At 46.0% G+C, this 18,268-nt stretch overlaps 3 protein-coding genes and 1 non-coding gene across 7 annotated transcripts; 2 read left to right on the forward strand and 2 right to left on the reverse strand.

Moving 5' to 3' along the window:
• On the forward strand, nucleotides 547–3,020 carry KLHDC9 (kelch domain containing 9). Of its 3 annotated transcripts, none has more exons than XM_018046401.1 (4): nucleotides 547–1,500; nucleotides 1,758–1,932; nucleotides 2,024–2,222; nucleotides 2,487–3,020. In XM_018046401.1, the coding sequence occupies exons 1-4, from the start codon at nucleotides 980–982 to the stop codon at nucleotides 2,651–2,653; spliced, it is 1,062 nt and encodes a 353-aa protein (XP_017901890.1). In that variant the 5' UTR covers nucleotides 547–979; the 3' UTR covers nucleotides 2,654–3,020. The 3 variants fall into 3 exon arrangements, with proteins under 3 accessions (XP_017901890.1, XP_005677259.3, XP_017901891.1); XM_005677202.3 differs by having other exon boundaries at nucleotides 1,773–1,932; XM_018046402.1 differs by having other exon boundaries at nucleotides 1,773–1,933; nucleotides 2,006–2,592.
• Nucleotides 2,964–14,836, reverse strand: PFDN2 (prefoldin subunit 2). Its single transcript, XM_005677179.3, has 4 exons — nucleotides 14,709–14,836; nucleotides 4,096–4,184; nucleotides 3,871–3,994; nucleotides 2,964–3,265 (listed from the first exon to the last, which is right to left on the reverse strand). The coding sequence occupies exons 1-4, from the start codon at nucleotides 14,781–14,783 to the stop codon at nucleotides 3,089–3,091; spliced, it is 465 nt and encodes a 154-aa protein (XP_005677236.1). The 5' UTR covers nucleotides 14,784–14,836; the 3' UTR covers nucleotides 2,964–3,088.
• On the reverse strand, nucleotides 11,056–11,127 carry TRNAE-UUC. Its single transcript has one exon. It is a non-coding gene; the product is annotated as a tRNA-Glu (tRNA).
• NIT1 (nitrilase 1) lies at nucleotides 14,837–18,161 on the forward strand. Of its 2 annotated transcripts, XM_005677175.2 has the most exons (7): nucleotides 14,837–14,937; nucleotides 15,497–15,595; nucleotides 15,860–16,111; nucleotides 16,223–16,326; nucleotides 16,534–16,667; nucleotides 17,097–17,222; nucleotides 17,488–18,161. In XM_005677175.2, coding segments are annotated over exons 1-7 (984 nt in total). In that variant the 5' UTR covers nucleotides 14,837–14,935; the 3' UTR covers nucleotides 17,755–18,161. The 2 variants fall into 2 exon arrangements, with proteins under 2 accessions (XP_005677232.1, XP_005677233.1); XM_005677176.3 differs by lacking the exons at nucleotides 14,837–14,937; nucleotides 15,497–15,595 and adding an exon at nucleotides 14,967–15,286.

Consider the following 18,268-nt stretch of genomic DNA (forward strand, 5'->3'; position numbering starts at 1 on the left):
CAGTCAAGACCTTCAGATCTTTGCCACAGATCTCTGGTTTGTAATACAACTAAGAGATTGGAGAAGGAAACGGCAACCCACTCCAGTATTCTTGCCTGGAGAATCCCACGGACGGAGGAGCTTGGTGGGCTACAGTCCACGGGTTGCAAAGAGTCGGACACGACTGAGCGACTTCACTTTTCACTTTAAGAGATTAGCCAGAGATGTTTTATAAATGAGAAAGAAGAGGCCTAGAGAAAAACAATCACCTTGAGAGTCAGGATATAGTTGGAACCAGAACCCAGGTCTCCTGACTCCCAGGTCGGTGCTTGGTCTACTTTCACTGTCTGCCCTCTAACTTTTGTCTCTTCTTCCTAACTCATGCCTGGGGAAATCAGAACCAATCAGGAAAATGCCAAAGCGAATTTCCCCGACTGCCCGGTGGTTAAGACGCCAGGCTTCCACTGCCTCGGGCGAACGTTGGATCCCTGTTGCGGATCCCTTTTGGAGAACTAAGATCCCGCATGCCTAGTAGCAGGCCTGTTCCCCCCACCCCCACCCCCAAAGTACGCTAAAGTCAAAAGGACATGGTTCCTCCTCAATCTTTGCTGAGCAACACCGGCACCTGAAACGTCGTAGCCCCAAGTGAATTCGCAGCTTAAACAACAGGGGTCTTTCTGAAGAACTGGCTCTCCTCGGGCTGAGTTCAACACTCATCATGTTCATGGACCTAGCACAGCTCCTGTTGCCATGGTGACCGCACTGCTTCCCGGTAGCTCCCCAGGTCTCCTGTCTCCACGGTAACCAGTGCTTTGCGACCTTCAATTTGCAGCGTCGTGCTGCAGCTGCGGCAGCGGTTGCTGGGTGACGGCGGAGAGAGCGGGTGCCTTGAGGTGGGGACCTGGAGGGGCTTCCGGTAGGGGCGGTTCCGGAGAAGCTTGGGCCCCCATATAGCTGGGCTCCGGGCCGCCGGCCCCGCAGCTCGGCTCTACCGAGTCCCATGGCGGGGGCTGCGGGCGAGGTGCGGGGCTTGGGCTGGACCTGGCGGCCGGTGGCGCGGGACCCGCTGCTGGCGCGGGCCTTCCATTCATGCACTGAACTGCGGGGACGGTTCTATCTGGTGGGGGGGCTCCTAGCTGGAGGAGCGAGAGAGCCGAGCAGCGAAACGGTGGTCTTCGATCCGGCTGGGGGCCAGGCCGTGCGGGCGGCAGCACTGGGCGGCCCGAGGCGCAGCCACCACGACGCGGCGCCGGTGGGCGGTCGCTGGCTCTGCGTGGTGGGCGGCTGGGACGGGTCGCGCCGCTCGGCCACTGTGACCGCTTTGGACACGGACCGCGGTGTGTGGGAGGAGTGGACCGCCGGCTCCGGCAGCTGCCCCCCCGCCGGCCTCAGTAGTCACACCTGTACCCGAATCTCCGACCGAGAGCTGCGGGTAGCAGGCCGGGAGGGCGGGACCCGCACTCAGCGTCGTTACGGAAGCGTCTACACGTTAAGGCTGGACCCTGGCGCCCGCACCTATTGGTATGACCTCCTCTGCCCTAAAATTTTCACCCTTCCTTCACCTGCACTCTGGAAAAACAGATTCGCAGGCAGCTTATCTAACATCCTCACCCTAGCACCATTCTTCCCTGGGAACCTTCCACGTCTGAGAGTTTAACTCCCTTTCATCTCAACTTAACCACATGTGGCCCTTTCCCATGTCTCCCTTCAATCGTTGGCGAGGGGAATGGGGAAAAGGCAGTATACAGCACTTACATTTTCCAAAAAACCCAACTCAGGCCTGAATTTCACAGCTATAAGGAAGAAGGCTGCCACACTGTTTCACGCTCGGGTCACTGTGCTGCTTTGCTCCAAAGTCCTGGGCCCCACCCAGGTCACCAGCTATTACTCTTTGGGGGCTGCAACTCAGCTGAACCAGAAGTAGCTGGGCATTGGAGTCATGGGAAGATTAAGGTATTGTCTACTCACATCTCGCTAAGGGTAGAACGCGACTAAACTTTGGATGCCCAAATCCCTCCAGTCCGTCCCTTCTTTCTCCCTCAAGGAGGAACCACCTGTTGCCCCCCATTTGATGGAAAAGCTTTCAAGGCTCCTGAGCAGCGGGCAGGGGTCCCAGCAGGGGCCTCGAGGCCTGCGCCATCACTCATGTTCTGTGGTTGGTCCTTTTGCTGTCCTGTTCGGTGGAGAAACTTTGAACAGAGCCAGAGACACCATCTGCAATGACCTCTACATCTATGATACCCGTAAGCCAGCTTAATGGTTGAGAAGGGGAAAAGGTGGGAAGACAGGAGAACCTGAAGACTACAGAGAGATTAAGGATGGAGTAAAGGGGTAGGGAGGAGGAAGAATTAGTCGACAACTGAAAGGAATACACAGAATATAAAATTTTGGAGAGGCGTGCAAATCACGGGAGGAGAAAAACAATGAGCAAGGCTTTGGTTTTCTCGAGCCCCATGGGGTCCAGAGTGCTGCTGCCTCAATAACCACCCTCTGCCCTTGCCTAACAGGAAAGTCTCCTCCTCTGTGGTTCCACTTCCCCTGTGCCGACCGTGGACTAAAACGCGTGGGCCATCGCACCTGCCTTTGGAATGATCAGCTCTACCTGGTTGGGGGTTTTGGTGAGGATGGCAGGACAGCTAGTCCACAGGTTTGCATTCTAGACATCTTTATCTAAAGAATAGTGCCAAGATACACTGCCAAGCCTCTGTTTTGTTGCAAACTCAAAGCATTATCACAGAGCTATCTTCATTTCAAATGCTGATTAAATTGCAACCTGAGAGTCAACACTGTCTCTGAATCTTTTGGTGGGGAGGGAAGTAAATAAGGAGATGCATCTTTATTTGCAAAGGAAAGGATAAAATATAAGACCTAGTCTGATACTGTGAGCCATTAACCTGATAGAACCAAAACCACAAATCATATGGTTATCCATGCCCCATGCAAATTCTACCCATCATATTGGGTTGAAAGGTTGAGGCTAGAGCTACGCATTCTGACCAAAACATTTAATTAACAAAAAAATATTACAATAGCAGAGAAAATAATAATAACAATAAGGAGAAATTAGAAGTGGGAATCAGGGTAGAAAACAAAGAGAAGCCTTTGGTTTCTAGGAGACCAACACGCCAGCAGAGCTGGCCTTAGCCCCAGCGCCTTCTGAGTTTTCCTTGGCTGCTGGCTTCTCGTCCTCCCCCATGAGACGAATGTTGTGCTTTTCCCGGAATTCATTTAGTTCTTTTCCCTTTGCCTGAAGCTGTTGTGTCAGTGTCTCAATGATCTTCTGTATCTAGAGGGCAAGCAACAGGGATTATGTAAGGATTTCAGGACTCCCTTCCCCCATCTGTTATAGACAGTGGTTGGGGGAAGTGAAGGACAGATGATACCTCTAACCTCATCTTTAACCAAATATTAACAGTAGAGCCCAGACACTAAAAGGAATCCTTTCTTTAAAACAATGGTTTAAAAACTTTAGTATACATAAGAATCACCTTGGCTGATTATTTTTAAAATGCTCTTCGTGGCTCCCATCCCCAGCAGTTTTGAATCAGTGGGTACAGGAGACGGTCTGGGAAGCTTCATTTTAAATTAGTCCTCCAGGTGATCTGGATGCAGGTGCCCATGGACTACCCTGTGAAAAACTCCACTCTAACCACCTTCCTTCTCCCAGCTCAGCCAGGTCACAGAGCCCATGGTGAGAGGCACAGTCAGCAACTCCTTTGTCTAAGGAGTTAAGACTTCGCATAACATAAAGAGCATAGGCCAACAGGCTATTTATGCTGTCTTCAATGTGAGTCCCTACCCACGCTTTCCTCCCCACATTCCCTAAAGCCCGAGCCTCCCCTTCCTTACGCCTTGGTTGCTCAGAGCATCTATATGGGGATTCTTGCTCACCTGCTCCTTGTTGTTCTCCAGGGCAGGCAGCACCTCTTTGACGGTCCGCTCCACCAGCACCCCTCCAACCATGCGGTAGCACTTGCGGGTTTCATCGACCTCCTTCAGAGTATCAATCACTAGGCTGAGGCAGGAGGACAAAGCAAGGTCTGAGAACTCAGTCCCACTCTGCTGCAACCCTCGTACAAAGCGGCCCTTCCAACCCTCCTACTGTTTGCTCCTCACCTGTGCTCATTCAATTCCATCTCCAGCTCAGCTGCTTTGGATGCCAGGCCCCGCTGTTCCTGCCTAAGACGGTTGAAGCCAGCAATTACCTAAGAAGATGAGAAAGACATAAGGTGAGAGAGGGGACAGTGGAAATGGCAGAGGGTCAACATACAACCGACTGACTGGAAAAGACCCTGACACTAGGAAAGATTGAAGGCAAAAGGAGAAGAGGACCGCAGTGGATGAGATGGTTAGACAGCATCACCAACTCAATGAAAATTAATCTGAGCAAACTCCAGGAAACACTAGAGGAGAGAGAAGCCCGGCACTCTGGAGTCCGTGGTGTCGCAAAGAGTTGGACACGACTTAGCCACTGAGAAACAACATACAACACAGCATGGCGGGCTTTACAAAGACGCAGTAGTAGGCACCTACCCGGCAAAAGGAATACAACGTGGTCTGCAATTTGTAACTTATGTCTGTCTGGAACTCCATTCAACCAACACTGAGTGCCAGCTAAGTGGCTAGGCCGACTTGCAACTTAGTTTGGTGAGGCCTAGGCATTTGTTAGCCTCTTGATGAAAGTGAAAGAGGAGAGTGAAAAAGTTGGCTTAAAGCTCAACATTCAGAAAACTAAGATCATAGCATCTGGTCCCATCACTTCATGGGAAATAGATGGGGAAACAGTAGAAACAGTGTCAGACTTTATTTTCTGGGGCTCCAAAATTACTGCAGATGGTAACTGCAGCCAGGAAATTTTTAATTTCTTACTCCTTGCAAGGAAAGTTATGACCAACCTAGATACCATATTAAAAAGCAGAGACATTACTTTGCCAACAAAGGTTCGTCTAGTCAAGGCTATGGTTTTTCCAGTGGTCATGTCTGGATGTGAGAGTTGGATGGAAGAAAGCTGAGTGCCGAAGAATTAATGCTTTTGAACTGTGGTGCTGGAGAAGACTCTTGTGAGTCCCTTGGACTGCAAGGAGATCCAACCAGTCCATCCTAAAGGAGACCAGTCCTGGGTGTTCACTGGAAGGACTGATGCTGAAGCTGAAACTCCAATAGTTTGACCACCTGATGCGAAGAGTTGACTCATTGGAAAAGACTCTGATGCTGGGAGGGATTGGGGGCAGGAGGAGAAGGGGACGACAGAGGATGAGATGGCTGGATGGCATCACCGACTCGATGCACATAAGTTTGGGTGAACTCTGGGAGATGGGGATAGACAGGGAGGCCTGGCGTGCTGCGATTCATGGGGTCGCAAAGAGTCGGACACGACTGAGCGACTGAACTGAACTGAGGCATTTGTTGTAAGAATGGAAATGGAGAGCTACTGGAACACCTACAGGGGAGCTTAAACTTGCAGGTAAAGGAAAGGCTTTGTAGTGAGTAGTTCTTGTTTGGGTCTGCCCAGCATCCCTCTCCTTAGGGATCTGCCCCTCCTAATTCACTGGGGTTCTTGTGGGGCTACTAATTACAGGACCCTTGCTCCTTGACCACAGGGACAGTAACCTATTCTATACTAGAGTCTCTCTGCAGGAGAAACAACAGGTACAAAATGCAGCTGGAGCTAAGACACCTATGTGAGTATTCAGTCACCTCTGATATTTTGCGACCTGATGGACTGTAGCCCAGCAGGCTCTTCTGTCTATGCGATTTTCCAGGCAAGAATACTGGAGTAAGTTGCCATTTCCTCCTCCAGGGAATCTTCCCGGCCCGGGTAACGAACCACCATTTCCTGTGTCTCCTGCATTGCAGACAAATTCTTTACCATCTGAGCCACCAGGGACGCCCCAACACTGACCGTTGTCCTGTAAAGATTATCCTCTATTCCTTTCCTGAAATCCCTGAAGCTGCCCTAGCTCTTGGACTTTGTGTGGCCTAGATGAGTAATGTGTCTTTTTACTATGTTCAAGTCTGTGTTCAGTTCTACCACCATCCTTCTAAAACAGTCCTTTAAAAAAATAAGTGGCCCAAAGCCCATATCTGCAGCCTGTAAATCCTAACTGATAATAGGTTTCTGGAGAGAGAATGCCTTAACTGAAGCCTGAAGAAATTGGGGGTGAGGGCGGGGTGGGTAGTGGTGCAAAAGAAGCATAATAACATACTTAAAGGCCCAGAGAAGTGATTATGACCAGCTGCTTCTTCCCCAGAAACTAAGCAGAGAATTAAAACAGACTGAAAGTCAGCCTGGGTACTAATACCACCGGCAGCAACACATCTAGTATAGCGCTCTGCTGACTGTATTTGGAAAGAAATATCAGATGAAAGGCAAAAGACTAGGTTTCAGGTTTTGTCTCTGTCACATATTGGTTCTAGGAACTGTGACAGTTTTAGCCCTATTCGTTTAACCCTGGCTACAAGTGAGGATCAGGGGACCAGTTTTAAAGCATGAATAGTGGAACCTCAGAGCAGCTACACAGCCACTGGGAGTGAGGCTCCGGCCTCAGTATTTCAGAGAAGATCTCCCATGAAATTCTGATGTGCAGCCAGAACTGAAAACCACTGGGTTAACCTCTCTGAGCCTAGTTTTCTTACCTGTGATATGCAGGTGATACCTACTTCACAGGGCTGTTCTATCACATGAATGAATGAATGTGGAACAGTTTTGTAAGCAGTGAAGTACATTAATTACCATCATGACCTCTCTCTGAACGGAATGTCCCTTGGACCCTCATGGTCAGCTGAGAGCAACAGGCCCACTCATTCAAACCATTACAAATCTCTCACGGTCCCTTCCATCATCTCCATGCTCACTGCCATCGATGACTAAGCACCTCATCTTTACTAGGATCCCTTCTTTCTAGCTCGCTCTCTGCAAGATTCATATGCAGCTAGTATCATGCTGTGTGTACCACCTGTGCACCCTTCTAAGGCCCAATAAATGAAGGAATAGATTTGGTGGGGAACTTGCCATTCCAGCAGCTTGTTTCCCTCTCCCAGCCACCATCCTTTCATCTCAATCTGCTTCATCCACTCACTTCAGCAGATGCGTCGGAAATCTCACTCATCTACAAGCTGTTTTTCCTTCACCTTCATTACCTATATCGAAACTATTCCATTTACAATTAGCATTTTCTCCACTGTCAATGTAACCTCAAAATACTTTCATCTAAGAAAATTTCACAACTAAGCTAGAGTCCAGATGCCCTCCTAGCATCTGAATGATATCCATTCTTCTGGATATATGTTGTATAATATTTTGTATTGTTGTATAACAATTGTTGTTTTTTTGTATTGTTTTTGTATTGTTGTATAATGTATAATATACATTAATGAAATCAGCTTAAATGTCTAAAATTTCTGAGACCTGAAATTATTTTCTTTAGTATAATAATTAGTAGGAATCTACTTTTCAACCGCCAGTTTAACACCACTAAAGGCAAAGAAATTTTTTTAAATTCCAACTTTTCTTCAAACATTCTTGCTGATTAACAACACTATATTTCAACCCTATACTTAACAACCCTAGAATAAGCAGAGATGGCCAGGCCACTGTTGACTCCCTCAGCCCTATTAAATCATCTCACACATAAACACTCCTCCTGAAAAGGAATCCAATCAAAATACCAACTCTTTTTCCTTTTTTTCGGCCGTGAGGGGTAGCAGGATGTTAGTTTCCTGATCAGGAATCTAACCCACAACCGCTGTAATGCAAAGGCAGAGTGCAAACCACTGGATCACCAGGGAAGTCCCTACTGTTCCTATTCTAAAGTAACTTCAAGCCTGACAACTATACAGAGCGCTCACATTCTCATAACTGGCATGTAGAAATAATTTTACAGGACATGATCATCTTTTTTTGTTTGTTAGTTTCCAGTTTTCTTCAAATATAATTGATAGGAGACTTCCCTGGTAAACCAGTGGTTAGGACTCAGCTTCCACTGCAGGGGTCCTGGGTTTGATCCCTGTTTGGGGAACTAAGCTCCCACAAGACACACAGTGCTCCCCAAAACAAAGATAATTCACACACAGCACTGTGTAAGTTTAAGGTATATAACATTATGATTTTATATATATATTTGGAAATGATTAGCACAATAATATTAGTTAAAATATCCATCACCTCACAGTTACTTCTGTGATGAGAACTTTTAAGATTTCTGCTCACAGCAACTTTCAAGTATACAACACAGTACTGTTAACCACAGTTGTCATGCTATACATTAGATCCCCAGAACTCATTCGTGTTATAACTCCAATTTTGTTACCTTTGGACCCCCCCCTTCACTCATTCCCCCTCTTCGCACTCCAAAGCACCAATCTATTCTGTTTCTATGAGTTCAATTTTGTGTTTTTTATTCCACATATAAATGAGATCATTAAGTACTTTTCTTTCTTTGACTTATTTTCACTGAACATAATACCTTCAGGGTTCATTCATTTTGTCACAAATAGCAGAATTTCCTTCTTTTTTATAAGTGAATAATATTCTCCTGTGTGTGTATATATGTGTGTGTGACATTTTATATATTCATCTACAGGACATGGTATTCTAATTTTTAAGGGCTATATAGCATTTAAACCTTATTGATAATTTCTTTTAATACATAAACCATCTAACTATTCTCTTGTTGGGACATTTAGGTTATTTCCAATTTTTCTGTAATAAATAGCACTAATTTTACATATCTGGACAAACAGTACAAAAACTTTACAGTCATTTCTCTTGAATCATACTCCCCTAAGTAAGACTGAGTCAAAAGGGTATTAACATTATTATAATTTCTACTGTATGCTGCTATAAACTTCTCCAAGATGACCAAATGACTTTACAGTGCTAACAGCAATGTCACGAGGTAGCTTATATTACCTATGTTAAGCCTTGGAATCACCCTCAACTCACTATCCACCCTCAATTAACTTCTAAATCATATCCAGCTACTGAATACCTCAAATCCATTCACTATCATCTCTCATCTGTACTACAGAGCCTCCTAGGTGAGTTCCACACTTGCCTCCTTCAATCCATTCCCCACACTTCAGCACAAGTAACCTTAAATTTAAATCTAACCATCCTATGCCTAAACCTTCAATTATTCCCACTGCTCACGGGATAAAACCCAAACTCCTGAAGACAGCAGAAAAAAAGTCCTACAGACCTGGTCCTTGCTACCTCTTGCAATCAGTCCTCTCACCTCTTAACACTCAGCCCTATCAGGTCTCCCGCACTGCAGGCAGATTCTTTACCCTGTGAGCCACCAGGGAAGCCCATGGCCCAGCAGAACCACTTGCAATTCCCCTATCATTTACCTTCAGGCATTTGCAGAGAATCCACACCCTACCTAGTTCAGTTCAGTTCAGTCGCTCAGTCGTGTCCGACTCTTTGCGACCCCATGAATCGCAGCACACCAGGCCTCCCTGTCCATCACCAACTCCCGGAGTTCACTCAGACTCACGTCCATCGAGTCAGTGATGCCACCCAGCCATCTCATCCTCTGTCGTCCCCTTCTCCCGCCCCCAATCCCTCCCAGCATCACAGTCTTTTCCAATGAGTCAACTCTTCGCATGAGGTGGCCAAAGTACTGGAGCTTCAGCTTTAGCATCATTCCTTCCAAAGAAATCCCAGGGCTGATCTCCTTCAGAATGGACTGGTTGGATCTCCTTGCAGTCCAAGGGACCCTCAAGAGTCTTCTCCAACACCACAGTTCAAAAGCATCAATTCTTCGGCGCTCAGCCTTCTTCACAGTCCAACTCTCACATCCATACATGACCACAGGAAAAACCCTAGCCTTGACTAGACGGGCCTTAGTCAGCAAAGTAATGTCTCTGCTTTTGAATATGCTATCTAGGTTGGTCATAACTTTTCTTCCAAGGAGTACACTTACCCAAACCTTTCTCATTGCATTTGTCTCTGCCTAACTCTAATTCGTTCTTCACGTTTCAACACAGATTCTTCTAGGAAACAGTTCTTGCCACCCCCTCACCCCATAACAACTGCTTGTATGTACTCACATATAAGCACCTATCAATTTCTTACACTTTTTGATAGAAAACTTTTTCTATTTTCACATACTATGTTCTTTATTTTCCATCATACTGGCTACCTCTAAACTTTATTGTTATCTTCTTTGAAAATTTAAAATATGTAAATATAACTTCTTTTAAAACACCTGTGTTTTTTATAGCCCTACAATAACCTGCCTTCCTTCCACCACAGTTTGCACAGTAAGGGTGCATTATTATGTGCCAGGCACTTTGCTGGACTCTTTATTTCATTTAATTCTAAAACAAACAACAAAAGCAACAAAAAACATTATAAGACATGTACCTTCATTATAAGACATTTTACCTTCTGTAAAATACAGATCATGAAACCAAGGCTGGTGGAATGTGGGGGTGGATAAAATAACACAGTGGACTGCAGGACTGCTACTTTTAGTACGGTCTAACTCTAAGAATTCATTTTCTATTAATGTATTATTTCTGGCTTGTAACATAATCTCTTAATGAGTCAAACTATTTCCATTTATTTTTGTTTTCTTTCTTTTTTGTTTGATACCATATAGTTTTGATAAGTATGGGGAAAATCTATAATCATTATATTTATCACCAAGGTCTTATCTACATGATATTTACTCTTACTGGGTTTAATGGAATAATAAAAGAGGTAGAGAATTATGACTGGATGCATCTGGAAAAGCATTTTCTGGGCTGTCACTGCACTTAGTATCTTCTTTTTATTTCAGTGCCCCCTTTTGTGACTAACATGTGCTGTGTGCTTAGTTGCACAGTCACGTCTGACTCTTGTGATTCCCTGGACTATAGCCTGCCAGGTGCCTCTGTCCATGGGGATTCTCCAGGCAAACATATTCAACTCTAAAAATTTTTCTGAGCTTATCAAATGATGATTCTCATCCTTTCTCTTCATCAAAGTTTTTAGGACCAGTCTATACTCACTGCCTCCACTTCCTCACCTCCTAATTCACTTTATTTATTTAAATGTTTGGCTATGCCATGAGGCTTGTGGAATCTTAGTTCCCTGACCAGGGATCGAACCTGGGCCATGGCAGGGAAAGCACCAAGTCCTAACCACTGGACCATCAGAGAATTCCCAAGTCATGTCTTTTTTGAATCTAAGTTTTTTCACCAAAAAATGAGAGGTATCTATCTCATGCAATGTTGTGCTGCTGCTGCTGCTGCTGCTGCTAAGTCGCTTCAGTCGTGTCTGACTCTGTGCAACTCCATAGACGGCAGCCCACCAGCTCCCCTGTCCCTGGGATTCTCCAGGCAAGAACACTGGAGTGGGTTGCCATTTCCTTCTCCAATGCATGAAAGTGAAAAGTGAAAGGGAAGTCGCTCAGTCGTGTCCGACCCTCAGGGAGCCCATGGACTGCAACCTACCAGGCTCCTCCGTCCATGGGATTTTCCAGGCAAGAGTACTGGAGTGGGGTGCCATTGCCTTCAGAGGATTCATTAATTACATCCAGGACTTAGGACATTACCCAACATACAACAGATTCTCAATAAACAGTACCTGCTATTATAAAACAGCCCCACCTAAATGTCCTATAGATACCTTAAACTCAGGTCATTTAAAGCTGAACTTCCTTTTACTCCTTTTTTTTTTTCCCCTTTTTCTGGCAACTCAAACAGGGGGATCCTAGTTCCCTGACCATGGTTCAGACCCGCACGCCCTGCACTGGAAGCTCAGAGTCTTAACCCCTGGACCACCAGGGAGAAGTCCTTTTACTCCATTTTAAACTGCTCTTCTTGTCTCCCTCTTTCTGCTAATGACACAACTCTAGCCTGGTAGGAAACCCTGGTTTCATTTTCTAACACTCTTATCCCATCAACTGCCAAATTAATTGCCTCTACCTCAGCAATTTTTCTTAGACTTACTGACATTGATCATGCCAATTTAAGGCCTCATTACCTCTTGTCTGAGGTACTGCAACAGTCTTTTAGATTATCTCCCCATTTTTGGACTCTCCAAATCCATCCTGTACATTGTTGCTAATTTAATTCTTCTAGTACTTGGATGACACAGAAAAATATTCATGATATAGTATTAAGCTTAAAAGCAGATTATGCAATAGCAAATAACTATATTTAGAATACTACATAAAATTAAAGATGTAAATGTGTAAAATACACATGTACAAAAACATAAACAAGGGGGAAAAACCTCTCAAAGGATACATTTCAAAATGGTAAGAACAGTTATCTCTGGATAGTAGGGCCATGGGTAATTTATTTATCTTGTACTTTTTCTTGTGTTTTCTACAATGAATGTGTATTATTTTATGTAATAATAAAAAAAATCAATGGTATAACATTTATCCTTCTATGAGTTCTTCACTGCTTACATTAAAAAGTCCTGAATTCTTTGCCATGCAAAGACTCAGTATACTTTAAGGATTATATCTTTATAACTTATAACTCATGATTTAGCTAAACAAAGTAGTCACTGCACTTCATGTCAATCTATACTTTCTCTAAATCTCCTCTTACCTATTCTCTATATTCTGTTTCTACTGCCATCTGTTCAAATTTATCCAATCCTTCAGGCTCAGCTCAAATATCTCTAATAGGATCATGGTATAAGAAGGAAAAAATAGGTCTGTCTGATTCTCAAGTCCCTCAATTAAAAACTCTCCCAGTCTGAGTAAGTTAAAGCCTCCGAAACTCAAACATTCTGAGGACAACACTGCTACTTCAAATGGCAGTAATTAAGTAACAGAAGATAAAACAAGTAAAGCGTCCAGCACAATGTGCCACTTGCCTCCATCCTGTCTACATGGCTCAGATTTGAAGCAGTGATAAATACTGTTTACCCAGTGTTCTGTATGGAACACAAACAAAGGTCAGAGAATGTTAAGCAAGGACAGCCTCAGAACTCAGTTACCACAATTCTTCAGTCCGTTCTGACAGCCTCTTTTTCTCTATCATCCCTTAAAACTGGTTTCACTGTATTCTACTCCTTTTTTCACTTTCTGTACAAACCTTAGGTGATTTCACCCACAACCATGGCTTTATCTACCATTCATAAATGTGTAATTCTCTGTATCTCCAATTCAGATTTCTTTCTGTAACCTGACATTATGAATCAAACTATCTACTATATGTCTCTACCTGTATGTCCCACAAGAAACTCAAATTCAAACTTATTTCCCCCCCAAACCTGTACATCTTCCTACATTCCCTAAAGGCACCATCCAAGGCAGAAACCTGAAGGACATCCAAGATTCCTCTTTTGTCCCCTTTTCTCCACTTTCAAGTCTTGCAGTAATCCATTCTAAGTCCATCTGCATCCCAAACAGATCAGGAAGTTTCATGCCACAGTGTTTTTAAACACATTATTCCCTCTACCTAGAAAATCCTCCAGTTTCTTCTTTGCTTGACTAACTTCTCTCATCCTTTAGAACTGAGCTGAAAGATGATCTTTTTTACAAAACAAAATAATTAACATTTATTATGCACATCAGGTACTTTGGCCACCTGATGCGAAGAGCTGACTCATTTGAAAAGGCCCTGATGCTGGGAAAGATTGAAGGCAGGAGGAGAAGGGGGACGACAGAGGATGACATGGCTGGATGGCATCACCGACTCAATGGACAGGAGTTTGAGTAAACTCTGGGAGTTGGTAATGGACAGGGTGGCCTGGCATGCTGCAGTCCATGGGGTTGCAAAGTGTCACACGACTGAGCGACTGAACTGAAACACATAGTATATTTTGTTTTATATCACTGTTGAAAACACTGTATACATTGTCTAAAAACTGTTCTCCCCTCCCCCCAAATTCCATAACATTTCATATCTCTCATACATATACTTCTGCCTCATATTAGCATTTTCTGTATGTCTTATTTTTCTCACCAGACTAAAAGCTCTTTGATTGCAGAAGTCAGTTTTTAAAATCTTTATGCAGAATACCTCTGCCTACAGTAACTGTTCAACAAATAACTGATAGACAAACCTATAATAAAAAGAGCTATTGTTTTAATTACGTTTTCCTATTACACGAATTTCTTTCCACCCGTTAACAAACACTAGCCCCACTATCAGCAAACCACGGTTCCCAAGCCACAAACGGCCTTCTGATTAACTTATCAAACGTTTCCCGGTGCTAGGCACTGGGAGAAATGCGCGCTCGAATTTTTAGTAAAGGATTTCTGGTGTCTAAATTCAATCCAGTAATGACTCTCAAAACAGTATGAAACACTAGACTGTTCGAGTATGAGAGTCACGTGGCTCTGCAGTGACGACGATTTTCAGCGTGGCTTCAGGGTCAAGTAACAGACTCCACTATCCGTCCGTCGACTAACCCCCTAGGATTCGTCATGAGCTACCTCACCTAGCTATATCCTGTTCCAAGGTGCGGAGGCAAAGTGGGAAAAGTGGCCACCCATTTTTCCTCAGACCTGCGCATCCTCCCAGCCCCTGCTACCCCGAGACGTTCTCTCGCCTAGGCTCACCCAACCCTCCGAGGGGGCGTGGCTCTCACCCACCAATCCGCCTACTCTCTCCCCGGGGGCTCGGCTAGCTTCTCGAAGGACCCTCCCCTCTCTGGGTGGCCACGCAAATGGGGGACTGAGTAAAGGTCTGCACAGCCACAGGCTTTCCCCCCTCCTCTCACAACGACTCTGGACCCAGCCAGCTCGCCCTACTTCACGTTCCCTGGTCCTCACCTGCTCTGCAGACACCGCCCCCTTCCCCGTGCCGCTCCCGCTGCTCTTGCCGGCGCGACCGCCGTTCTCCGCCATCTTCACCGCTTGCTAGGCTTCCGGCCTTCGCGGCTCAGCCCCCTGCCCTGCGTCACGTCCGGTCTCGGAGTTACCGCCCACTCGCCCCTGGCACTTCCACCTCCAGGCCGCAGTTTTGTTCGGTTCCCGCGGATGATTTTGGCCATATCTTAATGTAGGACCTACTACCTATCCCGCCCACCCCGATGAATTCCACCTGTGGTGCTTTAACTTGTGCAAGAGACGCTGCCCCTGGGAGGCGCGGGAAAGAAAGGGTTAACTGGAAAGTGGGGCGCTAGTTGAAATCTGGGTGCCAGTGCCCCCTTGCCCACCACTGGGTGGTGAGAAACGAGGGAGGGTGAACTTCCCTCAGAGATTTTTGTGGGGAAATATGCTTTGCGTCAATAAAACTGACTGTGCAGCTGCACAGTCAAGAAGAGAAGCTGGGAAGACCAAGGAAGTATCTCGGAGATGGCTTTTGAATTGCGGAAATATTTGTCTGAGGAAAAAGGCTTTAATTTAATGTGAGATCAAAGACCTTTCCTCCATCTTCCCACTTTATGATCTCTTCCGGTAGCCCATAATTACCTATGATAAAGAATGTTTTGACGATTTGAGAGGTTTTACAGGGAGGGTCCTGATTCAGCCTCACAGTATGAAGAGAGAACTCAGGGGATCTTAGAAATGTATTGCTTGAGAAAGGGGTTGGTGTCCTGATTTCTCACTTTCTTCAGGCTGGGCTTCATCATCAGGCCTCCTCACCAACTCCTGTCCCTTCTTTCGTGTCCTGGACTCCGGATACCTCGATTTTCAGTACTTTGTGCTCCACTCAGGTAACATGTTTTGTGCTCAGTTGCCTGGCACATAATAGATACTCAGTAAATGTTTGTTAAATGTATGGATGGTGGGAAACACTGGGGCACCAACCATCCACAGAAATATCTGATTAGTGGGTCATTATGCCATGGGTCATTGTGCCCTTTAAGAGTAAAATTAAAGGAAAGGCCAGCTTTCCTGTCTCCCTATTTTAGCCTCTTATCCTTAAACTTAGGCTTCCCCATGCTAGTCAGTCTGAGGCCTGCCTATACCATTCACAGACTCAGAACTATGGCCGTCTCATCTTCCTGGGAACTGCCCCTGGTGGCTGTGTGCCAGGTAACATCGACCCCAGACAAGGAGCAGAACTTTAAAACATGTGCTGAGCTGATTCGGGAGGCTGCCAGGCTGGGCGCTTGCCTGGCTTTCCTGCCTGAGGCATTTGACTTCATTGCACGGGACCCTGAAGAGACACAACGCCTGTCTGAGCCACTGGGTGGGAACCTTTTGGAAGAATATACCCAGCTTGCCAGGTATCAAGGAAAGGGGGAGGGAAAGGTAGTTTCTTTCTGAGTAATGTCCTAGGATTGCCAGATATGAGGGTAGAACCTTGAGAAGAGTTGCCAGTGTCCCCTCCCCCTCAGGGAATGTGGACTCTGGCTGTCCTTGGGTGGTTTCCATGAGCGTGGCCAGGACTGGGAGCAGACTCAGAAAATCTACAACTGTCATGTGATTCTGAACAACAAGGGTGAGACTCTTTAGCCTGCCTCCTCAGGCAATTATACCTAAGATTCTCCAGAATTCTATTTTCTCAACTGTTTCCTTGGCCAGGGGTTTTTGGGGGTATTTGTACTTCTGTTCCTAGCCTGTAAGCTATCTCCTCTTTGGGAGGAGAGGATCTAAGCTGGCTTTCTAGGGCACTAGCACTGAGTATTCTTTTTCCCTCTTACTCTAGGGTCAGTAGTGGCCACCTACAGGAAGACGCATCTGTGTGATGTAGAGATTCCAGGACAGGGGCCTATGCGTGAAAGCAACTCTACCATACCTGGGCCCAGTCTTGAGTCTCCTATCAGCACACCAGCAGGCAAGGTGGGTACTGTGAAAGGATGAGGGTAGGAGAGGAACAAGAGGGAAGAGAACAGGAATCCTTGAAAGCGGTGATAGAGGACAGAAAGCCCTAAGGAGTTGGGTAGCAGAGTTATGACCAAATGCTGTGACGTAAGGGCTGCTGCTGCTGCTGCTAAGTCACTTCAGTTGTGTCCGACTCTGCGACCCCATAGATGGCAGCCCACCAGGCTCCCCCGTCCCTGGGATTCTCCAGGCAAGAGCACTGGAGTGGGTTGCCATTTCTTTCTCCAATGCATGAAAGTGAAAAGTGCAACTGAAGTCGCTCAGTCATGCCTGACTCCTAGCGACCCCATGGACTGCAGCCTACCAGGCTCCTCCGTCCATGGGATTTTCCAGGCAAGAGTACTGGAGTGGGGCGAGTGGGGCTAAATAGGTTGTTTTTCATTCCAGATTGGTCTAGCTATCTGCTACGACATGCGGTTCCCTGAACTCTCTCTGGCATTGGTTCAGGCAGGAGCAGAAATACTTACCTACCCTTCGGCTTTTGGATCTGTTACAGGCCCAGCCCACTGGGAGGTAAGAGAATACTTCTTCAGAACGTAAGGGCCTTTCTTACTTCATTCTCCTTCCTTGGTTCTACCAGTTAAAAGATTTTTCTTTCCTTCCCACCTAATGGGAAAATTCACTTCCCCAGATTGTTGCCTCTCAGAGTAGTAAATCATTCACAGGCAATTATCAGGATGGTCACAATGGGTAGATTGGGCTGTAATGTCCATGGCTTATCACTTCCCTACCAGCTGCTACATGTACTTAAGTGAACAGCCATCTCCTCCATCCCTAGGTGTTGTTGCGGGCCCGTGCCATTGAAACACAGTGCTACGTAGTGGCGGCAGCACAGTGTGGACGCCACCATGAGAAGAGAGCAAGTTATGGACATAGCATGGTGGTAGATCCCTGGGGAACAGTGGTGGCCCGCTGCTCCGAAGGACCAGGCCTTTGCCTTGCCCGAATTGACCTCAACTATCTGCAGCAGTTACGCAAACAACTGCCCGTGTTCCAGCACCGCAGGCCTGACCTCTACGGCAATCTGGGTCACCCACTGTCTTAAGACTTTTGACTTCTGTCCACTGAGACCTCCATCGTGAGCTGGTGGTGTTGTGACTTGTAGGCAGGACCCAGGCGCAGCTCCCCTCACTTGGAGAACCTTGTCTCTTAATGGAACACAGGCTCAGCTTCTTGGAAAAGAAGAAACTTGCACCTGAGCTCAGATTTCAGTTTCAGAAAGGTGGAATTTAATATAGTCACTGTTTATTTCATGAAAACTGAAGTTATGCTGAGGGCTGAGCAGCACTGGCATTGAAAAATATATATATAATCATCATAAAGTCTGTGTCTGAATATCTCTTTTGGGAACTGAAAGGGGAGGTGGTATTGTACCAGCTGGACTAGGCTCCAGTTCTAGGCCTCCTGGCTTATTCAACATGCCTCCCTACCTAAAGAAAAGTGCAACACTCAGTGCATGTCCCAGCCCCATGCTCCCAAGCTTGGGAGTGGGAGGGTAGAGGATGGGGAAAGAAAAAGAAGAAAGGCATTGCTACCGCATCACTTCATTCTCACCTATG

Source organism: Capra hircus, chromosome 3 (assembly GCF_001704415.2).
Source record: "Capra hircus breed San Clemente chromosome 3, ASM170441v1, whole genome shotgun sequence".
Classification (NCBI taxonomy): domain Eukaryota; kingdom Metazoa; phylum Chordata; class Mammalia; order Artiodactyla; family Bovidae; genus Capra; species Capra hircus.

What these genes read in the sequence shown, in the direction of transcription:
- KLHDC9 (XM_018046401.1), top strand. Translation starts at nt 980, where the DNA reads ATGGCGGGGGCTGCGGGCGAGGTGCGGGGCTTGGGCTGGACCTGGCGG. An exon ending in CCTGGCGCCCGCACCTATTG is followed by an intron (nt 1,501 to 1,757) that starts GTATGACCTCCT and finishes AACCCAACTCAG; the next exon opens with GCCTGAATTTCACAGCTATA. An exon ending in CCTCTACATCTATGATACCC is followed by an intron (nt 2,223 to 2,486) that starts GTAAGCCAGCTT and finishes CTTGCCTAACAG; the next exon opens with GAAAGTCTCCTCCTCTGTGG.
- PFDN2 (XM_005677179.3), bottom strand. Translation starts at nt 14,783, where the DNA reads ATGGCGGAGAACGGCGGTCGCGCCGGCAAGAGCAGCGGGAGCGGCACG. An exon ending in GGGCGGTGTCTGCAGAGCAG is followed by an intron (nt 4,185 to 14,708) that starts GTGAGGACCAGG and finishes TCATCTTCTTAG; the next exon opens with GTAATTGCTGGCTTCAACCG. An exon ending in TGGAGAACAACAAGGAGCAG is followed by an intron (nt 3,266 to 3,870) that starts GTGAGCAAGAAT and finishes CTTGCCCTCTAG; the next exon opens with ATACAGAAGATCATTGAGAC.
- NIT1 (XM_005677175.2), top strand. An exon ending in TGTGATTCTGAACAACAAGG is followed by an intron (nt 16,327 to 16,533) that starts GTGAGACTCTTT and finishes CTCTTACTCTAG; the next exon opens with GGTCAGTAGTGGCCACCTAC. An exon ending in CAGGCCCAGCCCACTGGGAG is followed by an intron (nt 17,223 to 17,487) that starts GTAAGAGAATAC and finishes CTCCATCCCTAG; the next exon opens with GTGTTGTTGCGGGCCCGTGC.